This window comes from Coptis chinensis, chromosome 2 (genome assembly GCF_015680905.1).
Source record: "Coptis chinensis isolate HL-2020 chromosome 2, ASM1568090v1, whole genome shotgun sequence".
Classification (NCBI taxonomy): domain Eukaryota; kingdom Viridiplantae; phylum Streptophyta; class Magnoliopsida; order Ranunculales; family Ranunculaceae; genus Coptis; species Coptis chinensis.
In genome coordinates, this window is record NC_141457.1 from 67,143,262 (window position 1) to 67,157,546 (window position 14,285).

Below are 14,285 nucleotides of genomic sequence, written 5' to 3' on the forward strand. Positions count from 1 at the left end.
TTTTAAGGTATCGAGAAAAGGCAAGTTGATCGTCAAATTTTTAAAAGTCTCTCGAATTTCCGCAAAATTCTCATCAGGTTTATTCTTTGCCAAGTGTGCAGGAAACGGTGCCTTGGGACGGAATTTGGAAAAGGGGTCTTCTTGCTTATTTCCTAAATTCTGAGATGTTGACCTTATTTGATCTGGTGAATCGTTCGTAGGTTCATTATTAGAAATAGATTCATTGGAACCTTCGGCTTCCTTTGGTTGATCATCTGGCATACGTATTTGATTGTCTACCATTTTTCCAGATCGTAGAGTAGTGATTGCATGCACCTCACCTTGATTGGAGGTGCTTGTACCAGGTGCATTAGTAAGTTCAAAGGTCGTGTTTCTTTGGTTTAGGGTTTGGAACTGCTTGTCCGAAACACGCTTTTCTGACTCTTTTCTTGCACCAATTGTTGAAGTGATTGTTAGATAGACGTTAAAATTTGAGACTGTTGGTTCATGTAAGCTAAGAAAGTCTCATTTGACCTATCCGAAACGGGTTCACGATTATTGCTGAGAAGTTGTTGATTATAGTTGGGATCTGGATTAGCTGGAACAAGGCTGCGATTGGTTTGACAGTTAGCATTTGAATTATTTTGAAATTGACCTTGTTGGTATTGTTGATTATTTCCTTGGCGGTATGGAATAAAATTGTTGGTAGGTCGAACAGGTAGATTAGCAAAACCTGGAGGAGCCCCCATTTGTTGGTTATTTTGGTGCCAAGCGAAATTCGGATGTTGTCTCCACGGTGCATTGGGAATGTTGAATGCACATGCCTCCTCCAATTGTTGAGTAGGGGAAGCATATAACAAGGGACAATATGCATCAGGATGGTCAGGACTAAGACAAATGACACATGGGGCGGTGTCAATGTTCATGACTGGTTTTGGTAGTTGATCGTTTACTTGAACTGCAAGGGCATCTACTTTTTTAGTTAGGGATTCCATCAAATTTTTTATTTCGGGATCGGGTTTTACCTCAAAAATAGATGTGGCCTTTGTAACATTGTCCTTTGATGACCTAGACGACTCAGTGTTACCCCAGTGTGTACCTTTTTTCGCTTGTTTTTCAAGAAAAGTATAAGCTTCGGTAGCTCCTTTGTCCAAGAAGCAACCGCCGTTCATTATATCAAGAGTTTCTTTTTGATGATCAGAAAGACCATTAAAGAATGAACGAACAAGGATAGCTTTGTCCAGTTGGTGATGAGGACATTATAACAGAAGATCAGTAAAACGACTCCATGCTTCTGTAAAGGATTCATGAGGATTTTGACGAAAGAATTGAATTTTCTGAAGCATTTCAGTTGTTTTTTTTTCTGAGTGTAAAACTGAAGCATGAAAGCTTGAACTAGTTTATTCCATGTATCTATGGACTGTGACTGTTGTCCTGCTAGCCAAATTGACGCTTTTTCTGCTAAAGTGAATGGAAACAGTCGAAGCAAGAGTTGTTCCTTAGAGACTACTGGATGGTGAAATGTTGTTGCCACTTGTTGAAGCCTCCGAAGATGATTATAAGGTTTTTCGTGCTCCAAACCATGATATATAGGTAACAAACTGGAAACGTTTGGTGGGATACAAAAATCACCGACAATATCCTCAAGTTTGATGCAGGAAGAAGGTCCTTCCTGTAATGCAGTATAGAAGTCCGAGGGGGCTTCTCTGCTGGTGGAGGATCGTCGGCCATAATGACAGAAGTTGATGGCGGCGAAGGATCGTGATGAAGGTAATTAGCAGAAGAAGAACAATTTGTAGGTGAAAACTTACGCAATTGCTTATCGTATTTTTTTCGACGATAGGTATGTTCAATTTCTTTAGTGGAACCAGACCTTAATCTCATGCAAGCCTAAAATTAGATCTAACTTACAGAAGGAATTTAGTAGGACTCGAATTTTATTATTATCTTAAGCATTAGAGTTGAAGAACATATGCCTAAGCTGCTGCTAATGTAGCAGTGAAGCTAAGAAGACGTGTGCATAAACCAACAGCCAGGTCACAAGAGAGATATGAGGGAGGCTTTCCGTGCAAGCACGGTTCTAATTAAGTAACCTCAATCTTTCAAGTTTCCTAGACACCATTGGAATATGATTAAGATTTATGAAATTAAAATTTATGCAAAGGTGGTATTAATTTTAATTTAATTTGTTTTTAATTATTAATTATTATTATTATTTTTTTTAAGATTTATGCAAGGGTTAAAATACAAACAAGCAAATACAATCTACTCATACAATACTATGTACGGTAACATGTGAAGATACTCTACTCATACGTATAACTATACGAATAGGCAAGCTTGTGTCATCGATAAATACTTCCATACGTACAGGCAAATATACATCAGTAATACATATATGTATGCTAATTTGTAAATTGATATTACGTAAACGTATATCAACAGTAACAGGCAAATTTGAATCACTTATACGTATCTAAATACATTAGCATGCGAATATAGTATACATACGCAGATAAATACGACAAAACTAAATATGCAAAGTATTATACATAAACTAAAATATGACTCTTGTAATGCATAATAATTCGATTTCGACAATACTCATTGAGATTGCGAGTGTCATATAGAGAGCAGCTTTACCCCGTAGGGTTTAGAAACAACTTACCCAACTCAGATTTTAACCCTCGTTGGAATGTTCTCCTCTTTCTTGACAAAATCGACTTATTAGACAATACCGTGTACGTATACGTAGAGAAAAACTAAACATGCAATAATAGGCACTTATACATATAAATATAGATAACCATGCAAAACAGTACCATTGGTATGTACATATACATTAATATGCAATTCATATCCACTTAATCGCATATAAATATTTACGGGCGTATTAATATGATTCATGCATATTTCTAGCCTAAGACGTAAATAATAATCCATAAACTAATTTATAATAACTACGTACATGGCATTCATGCAATAATAAATAAAAAAAAACATTAAAACGTTGGAACCTGTAGCTTCCCGCTAAACCGCCAAAGAGTGAAACAGACATTTCAATCATCGACGTGATTAATCCCAATAGATATTCGAAATTTTTAGGTGCTGGTTCAGAGAGTTAGGCCTGGATATGGATCAGGGTGTATCAGTGGATGCTGGAGGTTGAACAGGAGAAGCAAACAAGGAAATACACCCGTGGACGTGGGCTACACCTGTGGACGCGAGTCTTTCCACGCGCACGCGAGTCAAATATGCCACAATTAGTTCAACTTTTCACAGAAGTCTTATAATTGCCTGCGGTATACTTTCCCAATCCTAACTTTTGGTACCTGGAAGTGCCACGAAAAATCCGTGAGCGAACAGGTCTATTGCGAGACAAAAAAAATGAGATTTAACAAAAAACTTAAGAACCAAACTAAAAGGAAGAAAGGAAGAGAGTGGGGGTTCCCCCTTGATGCAACTTCTAATCTGTAGCACAAGTCCTATGGCTTTAGAACAGCAGCGGCACCATTTTGATATTGGCTTTTTCTATGTCTTTAGAGATTTGATTCTCTAATTTGATGCAAAAGCGAACTCAAAGTTCCTTACTCACGATTTTCGTATCGTAAAGTAGAAGTAAGGATCGAACCAACCTAAAGGTTAGGACAACTACAACTTGGTTGCTACTCTTAGGGAACTAGTGAGTAAGTTTATATTAATATTAGGTTTATTTCCTAAACATTAAAGAAAAATATTAATATTCGAAATATGAAACTAAGACAAAATACAATTTTAACAAAGAAAAGGTGGATAGCTAATCCTCCTCATGTGAAAAGAATATTTAGTTGTTGATTTGAAAATGTGAATTTGATTCTTCCTAGACTCATAGACAAGCCCTAATGGAAGAAAACTTGATCCCTAACATGTATGGCTCATTTCTAAACTCATAGATGTTAGCAATTGGAATCAAGTAATGACTTATCTCTAAGCTCATTACTTGATTCCTAACTAGACACTACTCCAACTATCATTTTGGGATAGGATGTAGGTCTAGTTGTTCTTCCTAACAACCTACCAAGCCAACAACAATTATTTTCCCTCACATGAGTTGGATTAACTCCCCAAAAGGGAAGTTAGCTCATGATCCTTGGAATAAAGGATTACAAACTTGAAGAGCAAAAAGAGAGAGAGAAAGAGGAAGAAGAAAAGCTAACTAAACTCACTTGCTTTTTATTTATTCTCTAGAAGAAAACCAAAGTTTCCTCCATTAAAACTATTACAAGCTTTCTTTCTAAAAACTAAAAAACTAAATAATAAGAATGACTAAGGAACTAAAATAATACAAGGTAAGGAAAAGAAGTCAAGGGAATAAATGGAGTGTCCCCCCCTTTGTTTTGTTTTCTTCTCCATTTGAGAGACATCTCATTTCCTCCCATGTGAAACATCAAACCACATTTACTTCATTTTTATCCACCACATTAAAACAAAGTGACACCTTGCCTTTTTTTCACTATTAACACCTAATCTAATTAATTACATGCAAGGTGTCAACTTTGCACCAATAATTTGTCATTTTTGTCTTGACATGCTCCATGATTGATGACTCATCCAATCTTGCGGGCGCATATAGTGGGTCCTATGTGCAGTCCAGTGGCGGTCCGGTCTTTGGGCAATTTTACAACTTCTCGCCTATGCGTAGAGTTCATCGCCCTAATTGTCTGAGCAGCTTACTTGTCGCATTCGGAGTCTTGGTTCAAGAGGTAGGAGCTTCGAAAGTTTGATGCTTCTGTGCGGATTTGGAAGAATTCATATACATGTCGTTCCTCGTGCTTTATTGCAGGTTTAAACCATATTTCCATGTTTACTGCGAATACTTGCAAAAGTATGAAAACATATTTATTTCATGATTATTAAACACATAGTTAACCAAATTTATATGTCTCAACGGGGTTTCATAATACACTTTTGGGTGCTTATCATTAGCTCAAGAGAGCGTGCTGCTCGCGGAGAGCATATTAGCTTATGAAAGCGTATGGCTCACTGAGTTGATCCTAGAAGTATAAGTCCTCAACTTGTGGGAATTGGAGAGGCTATGGAGCCTGTTAGCTCAAGAGAGTGTGCTGCTCGCGAAGAGCATGTTAGCTTATGAAAGTGTATTTCTCACTGAGAGCGTTCTCACTGAGTTGATCCTAGAAGTATAGGTCCTCAACTAGTGAGAAAGTGTATGGCTCACTGAGAGCGTTGAAACTCCTAAGAGGGTTGAAAGTGCACGAATATTGGTGATGCTGTCGGGGCAAGTTCGGTATTTTGTTGATGAGATTGAACGGAGTAGGGTGTAAGGCATATATATGTAAACTAAATCTGAATAAAATTATGGAAAGTAAAACAATGCATCTTTATTGATAAAATTTCTTTAATAAATAAGTGTTCCAAAGGCGTGGCAATGGTTTCCCCTCTTGGGTCTTGATCCAGTACGCTCAATTGCCTACAACTCGTTCCACTATGTATGGTCCTTCCCATGTTGGTGCGAGCTTGGAGTTATCTTGAGTCTTCTTCAGAACTAGATCACCAGGTTGAAAAGCTCGAGGATGGACTCGCTTGTTGTAGGACTTCTTCAGAATCTGCTGGTAAGACGCTACTCTGATGGCTGCTAGGTCACAATGTTCCTCCAGTAAGTTGACTTCTCGAGCTAGGATGGAGTCATTATGTCCAGATTCGACGAGTTCTGATCAAGTCATAGTGACTGTCAGTTCGGTAGGAATAACAGCTTCTGTGCCATAGCATAAGGAGAATGGTGATTCGCCTGTGCTGGAGCGAGCTGTGGTGCGATGAGCCCACAAAATGTTCTCTAACTGATTTGGTCATTGACTCTTGTTCTTTTCGATCTCTTTCTTCAAATTTTCTAAGATTGCTTTGTTGCTAGCCTTTGCTTGGCCGTTGCTTTGAGTGTACTGAGGAGTGGAGAATGCATGGACGATCTTCCACTTGGCCAGAAACTCTTTGACTGTCTTTGCCTTGAATTGGGAACCATTCTCCATCACCAATGTATGTGGTAAGCCAAATATGGTAATAATGTGAGTCCAAATGAAGTTTCTGACGTGAGATTCCTTGACATGAGCTAAAGGAATTGTTTCAACCCACTTAGTGAAATAATCAGTTGTAGCTAAGACGAAACGAAAACTGGTACTTTTTTATGGGATGAACGGTCCCATGATGTCCATGCCCCACATGTGAAATGGCCAAGGGCTCGCAATGCTGATCAACTCGCGAGCTGGTTGAATGATGTTGTGGCCCAAAGGTCTGACATTTGATGCACTTGAGGACATATGCTTTGGCATCGATCTGCATTCAAAGCCAAAAATACCCTTGGGAGATCGCTTTGTGAGCCAAAGAGCGACCTCCTACATGGTTTCCGCACTCTCCCTCATGAATTTCAGCAAAAATTAATTGACCTTGTTTTGGGCTTATGCACCTCAAGTGAGGTCCACCAACAGATTTTCGGAATAACTTGTGATTGACCAAGCAATAACGGCGTGCCTGATAGGGAATTTGTCTAGCTTTGGCATGCTCGTCTGGGAGTGTACTGTGCTGGATGTATTCTATGATGGGCTGCATCCATGTTTGACTCATCTGGTCTTCAGAGAGTGGGCACAGGTCGCTGACTTTTAAGACGTGTTCAGATTGGTAAGCAGGTCGATCAATTACTTCAATGAGTAACTGCCTAGGGGCGCAGTTCGGTGTTTGGGTAGCCAGGTAAGCTAAGTTGTCTGTGTGATGATTTTCGTCACGCAAAAAATGATGTATTGTGGCTTTTGTGAAAGAAGGAAGTAATTGATAGACAACTTGAAGGTATTTAGAAAGGTTACCTTCGTAGATAGTGTACTCTTTAGCAATCTGGCAAACAACCAGTTGCGAGTCACTAAAGACTTAAAGCTCTTGTACACCGAGCTGTAGCGCCATTTGAAGCCCCATGATTAATGCCTCGTACTCCGCCTCATTATTGGAGGTCACAAAGTCGATGCGAACTGATTTCTCCACCATTGCTCTATTTGGTGACACTAATACAACTCCAATTCCACTTCCTCCGGGGTTGCTAGATCCATCCACATAAAGAGACCATATGGTTTTGTCCTTTTTCTTTGAGGGTGGGATATCTGTTTTTGGTTCCCAATTTAGGTCGTCAACAGGGAAGTCGAACAGGAAATCTGCAACGACCTGCCCTTTCTAAGAAGTGCGTGGGACGAACTTGATGTGGTGTTCCCCGAGTTCTTCAGCCCATACCGCCATGCGAGTGGTCTTGTTCTCCTTGTGAAGGATTTTCTTCAGTGGGAGGTTGGTGAGTACTTTAATTGGATGTGCTTGAAAGTAAGGCCTAAACTTCCGTGCAAAATATAACAATGCGAGTACTACTCTTTCTATGTAAAAGTAATTCTTTTCGGCTGGAGTTAGTGTCTTACTCGTAAAGTAGATCAGTTTTTCTGAGGTGTTTTCTTCTTTAAAGAGAACCGAACTAATGGCAAAGTCCGATATTGCGAGATAGAGCCCCAGCGTCACTATGTCAAAACAGAACTTTTTTTACTGTAAAGGCCGGGCAATATTTGATGGTTACTAACTGTCAAAAAAATATTTGACGGGCTTTTCGGTAATTGACGGTCCAGGACTGTGTAAAACTAAATCGTCGGAATATACCCATCAACTATTTTTCCCAAAAAAATCGAGTTTGTGAGCTCGAATCCTTCACCCCCAACTATATTTGACAGTTATTTAAGCAGACTGAAGACATCAACAATCGCCGTCTTGCACAACTTCAATTCTCTCTCTATTTATCGCCATCAACAAATCCTCAAGCTGTATGTACATCTTTCTCTCTCTCTCTCTCTCTCTCTCTCGTGAAATTAAACAAATTTACATGGTCTTGGAATTAAAATGTTGAAACTTTATGTTGTTTATGTTGTTTTGGAACTCTTAGTTTAATTTGTGCGTTTCGCTCATTTAAAATAAAAGGGTTTTGGCAAAGTTGTTTTCAAGTACTAAATTTTGAGACTTTAACAACGTAAGTAGTTGCGGGATTCACATACTTGTACCCTAGCTCCTACGTCTTCTTGTCTTTGTTAAAACCCAATTCTTCTTTTCAATCTTTGCTACTTTTGATGCTTTATATATGAAAAATATATATTTTTTAACTGTAGGGCTTGCGTTTTCTGTTTTTGCAAAGCTGCATGTTTATACTGGATTAGCACTTCTTCGTATTTTTACAGATTTGTTCTTGTTTGTCAATATTTATTTGCTTTGAGAAATAAACCATATATCAACAGATGAGTGTTAAAGCTTTAAGTTGTGTTTGGAGTTGGTAATTACAGGTTCAGAACAAAATTGAATCGTACTGTTGGTATTAAAGTGCAATTAAGAAGTCGGAAACAAAGTAACTAAAGTATCAGTTCCAGTTCCTAATTCGTTTTTGAGTGTCCTTCTATTGCCCGGTACGTATCTCTAAGGTAAATTTTTTGGTGGTTAAATGTTTTGTTGTTTGAATTGAATTATGGATTTGTAGTTTGTCTGTTATGCCAAATGTTATTTTTGTTTGCTTGAATATTTGAGTTTTGAATGAAAAGTTCACACCCGAAACAAGGACATATTTTTGTCCATTTGATTATTAAGTTAGGAGTATTGGTAGATGTTTAGCTACTTGTGATTTTTTTTTTTTTTTTTTAAATTTTTATATTGTTGTTGAATGTCTTATAATCGTATCATTTAAATGCTCAAGAAGGAAGGACACTTCCCTACTTGAATCACTTGCTTTTGTTCAAAATAATTAAGTGGTATGTAGGCAAGCTTGTGTTTTTGTGATCATATTAGTAAATAATGGTGTGATTTTTATTTAAAACTCCGATCCATACTAAAATTTTGTTGCAAACACAATGAACTAAATCGTAGTTTAACTATTTCAATTTCTTTGTGATAATTGTCTATCAGGTTGTGTGAATCATGTTCCTCAATTAAATGATGTTCAATCCCATAGTTTATAATAATTAAATTTCCTTCTCATTTTCTTTCATATTCAAAGTCCATATCATATTTGGACTTGGCCTAGCTCTTACTGTTTTAGATTCCCAACCTTTACTCCAATTGGCCGGAGTAGTACCAAGGGAAATAACATTGGCTGTTATAAAGTTAAACTAGCATTTGATTTACCCTAGATACATTTACCCAAAATACATTTCAATCTAGTGAATTTGTAATGGTTGTGTTTGTTGAAGATGTCTATGACAATGCCAAACAAGGCATGGATGAATGAACCGACATTGTCAACGGTATACATCGAAGGTGCTAGATCATTCATCAAATTCACACAAGATAGTTTGAGAAAAGCCATTGATTGGTATTGTTGTCCTTGTATGAAGTGTTTGAATATAGAGAAGAGAACAGCCGAAGGTATTTTTGATCATTTGATTCGTAAGGGTATCAACACATCTTACACATTATGGGTTCAACATGGAGAGCCCTTTTCCAAAACTAATGTCAATGTTGGTGTTGCTAGTACCTCCACTAGTATTGCCAATGAAGATCTGTTCCCGAGAATGGTGGAGATGGTGAATGACGCGTTTGGTCGTAGTCATCCTAATGACTTAGATGCATGCATGGATATTCGTGATGAAGATGATGACCATGATACTAATAATGTGCAAGAGGATGATACTAATAATGAGCAAGGGGATGATACTAATAATTCGCAAGAGGATGTTAACCACAATTTGCATAAAGATGTTCTGTACAAAAAATTGTTGGAGGACGCATTACAACCATTGTATCCTATGTGTCAAGGTGAAGATACCAAGTTATCGGCGACAATTGGGTTGTTGGGTATGAAAGCTAAACATAGGTGGTCTGATAATAGTTTCACAAATTTGTTGGAATTCTTAAAGCGGGTTCTACCGAATAACAATACAGTACCAGTGAAAACCTCTTGTGCCAAAAAAATGATAAAGTCATTTCGTATGAAGTGTGACGTTATTGATGCATGTCCAAATGATTGTATGTTATACTGGAAAACTGATAAAGATTTAAATAGTTGTACCACATGTGGTTCAAGCAGATGGAAACCAGTCAAATCTTCCAAGCCGAGGGCTAAACCTGTGTCGATAAAGAAGTTTAGATATTTTCCTATAACTGAAAGGTTGCAGAAAATGCATAGAGTGCCATGGCTTGCAGAAAATATGACATGGCATGCAAACTCAGCTGAAAACTCAAGTCATATGCGCCATCCTAAAGACTCTTCTTGTTGGAAGTCAGTGAACTACAAGTGGAAAGAATTTGCTAGTGAAAGTCGCAATGTCCAACTAGGACTTGCAACTGATGGATTTAATCCATTTGGTCAAAAAAATTGTATTCATAGTACTTGTCCTGTGATGATAGTTCCTTATAACCTTCCTCCATCTTTGTGCATGCGCAAAGAGTTTGTAATGTTGATGCTGCTCATTCCTGGTCCAAGTAGTCTAGGAGACGATATTGATGTTTACTTGCAACCACTTATCGAAGAGCTTCGTAATTTGTGGTCTAAGGGGGCTGAAACGTATGATTCCTATAGTAAGAAGATGTTTAACATGAAAGCAATTTTATTGTGGACTATCCATGATTTTCCAACTTATGGCCATATTTCGGGGTGCAAGACTGCTGGAAGGTATGCTTACCCTGTTTGTAGTGAAGAGATAGATTTGAGATGGTTTAAAAATGGGAAGAAATTTGCATACATGGGGTGTAGGAAGTTTCTAAAAGACAAAAATCATCCTTTTAGAACTCAAAAATCACAATTTAATGGGAAGGTGGAACACGGAGAGCCTCCTCGCCGTTTGAGTGGTTTAGTAGTCAAGCACAAAATGAGCCAAATCAAGACTATGTTAGGTAAGGTGAATGGTTTGAAGAAAAAGAGGCCCGCAAGTGAGGAAAAGTTGACTGCTTGGTCAAAAGATTCTATTTTCTTTGAATTGGATTATTGGGAGGTACTCACTAATTTTTCTATCAATATTCTTTTTTTTTATAGTACAACTACAATTTTGTATTGCAACTTGCTTATGATAACATAAATGTCATGCTTGCTACAGTTCCTTCCTACTCGTCACAATGTAGATGTGATGCATGTGGAGAAAAATGTAGCAAAGAACCTCCTTGCCTTAATCATGAACACTAAAAAAAGTAAGGATGGGATGGAAGCCTGTAAAGACCTCAAGGCTTTGAAGATAAAAAAGAAATTATGGCCAATGAAAAAGGATGGGAAGTTATCATATGCTAAGGCTTCTTTTTGTCTTTCCCGTTCAGAGAGAGAAATTATTTGTCGAACTTTGCACTAATTGAAGGTTCCAAAGGGGTATAGTGCAAATTGGAAACATAATGTGAACTTAAAGGATTTTTAGTTGAAGAACCTAAAGTCGCATGATTATCATATTCTTTTACAACACCTATTGCCAGTGTTGTTGATGCATGCATTCAAGAAGCATAAGCCACTACGTGAAGCTATTCGACAATTTTCATTGTTCTTCAATGTCTTGTGTTCTAAGGTTGTTTGTCGTGTGGAACTTGAAAATATGGAAAAGCGTGTCGTGGAATCACTATGTGTATTTGAAAAGTACTTTCCACCCTCTTTTTTTGTGTCCATGACACACCTTGTTTTGCATTTGGCGGAAGAGGTTAGAGCTTGCGGTCCAGTCAGATATCGCTGGATGTATTTGTTTGAGAGGTTAGTGAAAAGTCATTTACCCTTGGAGGCTAAATTTTACATACAATAATTTCATTGTCTTATACTTTGATATTTATTAATGGCATCGCAGGATGATGACAGTATACAAGTGGTATGTAGGAAACTAGAAATTTCCAGAAGGATGTATTACAGAACAATATCTGGATGAAGAAGCAATGAGGTACTGCATGGAGTATATCCCGTCTAGCAAAAGAGAAATTCACAGTAAAGAACAGAGGGCTGCATTAGAGGATTAAGATGAGCGTGGTTACCCTATTGATAAAAAGGGCAAAGACTACCTGCTTCCAAGTATCCAATATCAGCAAGCGCACAAATGGGTTTTGAGAAAGTCGGTTCAAAATGCTGATTCAGAAAAGTATAACTTTATACTCTCTATTTTCAGTTTTCATTTACTATATGACTGTGTGTATAGTAATAGTATATCGGTTGATATCACAAGAAGTACGAGACATACCTTCAAGGTTTCAAATCCAGGGGTAAATATTGTAGGATTGCTGCACCAACCCAAAGGGAGCTGGACTATATTCCTTGGCTGAGAAAACATCTTGAGAACGAAGGGGAGTCCAGGTTCAAGAGGCTTGCTGATGGTCCATCCTTTTATGCTAAGTCATACAATTCCTCTGCTATAAAGGGATATGTTTTTTCTACGTACGATTCAAAAATGGACACAACAACTCAGAAAAGTGGCGTCTCAATGAAGGCTTTTACCAATTTCAGGGCAAGTGCGAAGGATAAGAACTTAGTTGAAGATGAAGCCACTTATTATGGAATCTACAAGCAAATACTTGAGCTAGATTACCATGACTTCAAAGAAACATTTTTCTTTTGTGATTGGGTGCGTATTGAGGATAGAAGAAATGGGTGTTATGTCAATCCAGATACAAACCTTGTATTTGTTAATCTAGAGAGGTGCCAAAGAAACATAAATGAAGATGATGAGCCATTCATTCTTTCTTCTGAAGCTTCTCAAGTTTTCTACTGTAAGGATCTTAGTAGAGATAATTGGCATGTTGTCTTCGATGCCCCTAAGAGGTTGAATCATGAAGTGGATGCTTATGAAGACCCCTTCGCCTTTGAAGCAATGGAAAACTGATAAGCACAGAAAACTGTAATATTAAACCCCGAGAGACATAACATTTTGATCAATTATGTGTTTAATAATCATGTAATAATTATAATTTCGTACTTTTGCAGGTTTTCGCAGTTAACATGAATATAATGATAAAACATGCATCGAAGTAAGGGAATATTGGAATATTTGAAGTTTCCCACTCAACCCCAGTGAAGCCCAACAAAGCCTGACTAGAGCCGAAGTTTCCAAAAGAACAAAACCAGTGTAGAACGGGTCCACATATAAAGAAGCAGCAAATTTCCGAAGCTCACATCTGATAAATCTAGATGCCGACATTGGCTAGTGAACTGCCAGAGCAACCAGGGCGACCAACTCTACGCAAAGACAGAAAGTTGTAAAAATGCCAATATCAGCGCCGCCACTAGACACACTAAGTGGACCCACTCTGTGGGCCCAAAGGCATTATGAGTCAGCATAGGCAGGTGGCAAGTGATGGTCACAATTTTGTGCCAACTTGCAGAAGGAAAAGACACGTATCAATTCAATGTTGAATCGAATTGAGCAAAGGGACAAAAACAAAACACAAAAGGACAAAACATTAAATGTAAGTTTTGTTTCGTAAAAAAAACTTTGGATAAAATGAATTCACTTGGAGACAAAACTTTGAATAAAATGAATTCACTTGGAGATTGAACATCCCAATTTGAGAAACGGCCAAAACTCAATTAAATCCTTCTCCAACCATCCAGCCTATATATATGAGGGGGGGGGGGGGGTCTTCATTATTCGGCATTCAGCAATTATGCTTTAGCTTATGCATTAGTTAGTTTTCATTCCAGCACTTATATTCCGTCCTTTTTATCCCAGCAACTTAAATACTGTAAGTCATTTTCTTCTTAATAAAAGTCATTTCTTTTCAAGTTTAATTTTTGTCCTGCATTTATTTATTTAATGTATAAAGCAAGTTTAATTATTCCTTCAATGACCATGAGCTAATCCCCCCCCCCCCCCTCAGGGGGAGGGTTATGCTGCTCGTGTGAAAATCCGGATTGACTCTTTAATATTCTAAAATCACTACTTAGGAATTAGGTGTAGATTAGACATCCAGTCCCAAAATGACTGAGACTGTACAAATTTGGAGTGCTGATGCTCCAGAACAGTCTCGCGAGAGACCCAAAATGTCTCGCGCGCGACTCTTTGGTGTCAGACAACTCTCCAATTTGTCCAGCTGATGTAGAATCGAACCAGGAGCTGAAATGATATTCCAGAGATGAAATATTAGTTCAACTTCTTATGCTAGTGCAATGCGGCTCAGAGGTTTGGGCATTTTGCTAGGGATCAATACTCGACGTCGTCTCGGATTTGTCTATGAACTCGAGACAAATTAGAGCTGTAGTGATGTGGTAATATGAATTGTTAAAAATGATTCTTGCATGAGCATGATTAACCCTCTTCCTGTTTCTCTATCTTTGTTTAATTACATCGAAATCAACGTTAGTA

General features: G+C 37.9%; 1 protein-coding gene across 1 annotated transcript; it reads left to right on the forward strand.

The window, feature by feature from the left end:
- Window positions 1–9,218: 9,218 nt before the first annotated feature.
- On the forward strand, window positions 9,219–12,806 carry LOC147517307 (uncharacterized). Its single transcript, XM_086593554.1, has 5 exons — window positions 9,219–10,958; window positions 11,061–11,172; window positions 11,425–11,692; window positions 11,784–11,804; window positions 12,203–12,806. The coding sequence occupies exons 1-5, from the start codon at window positions 9,219–9,221 to the stop codon at window positions 12,804–12,806; spliced, it is 2,745 nt and encodes a 914-aa protein (XP_086449680.1).
- The last annotated feature ends 1,479 nt before the right edge of the window (window positions 12,807–14,285 follow it).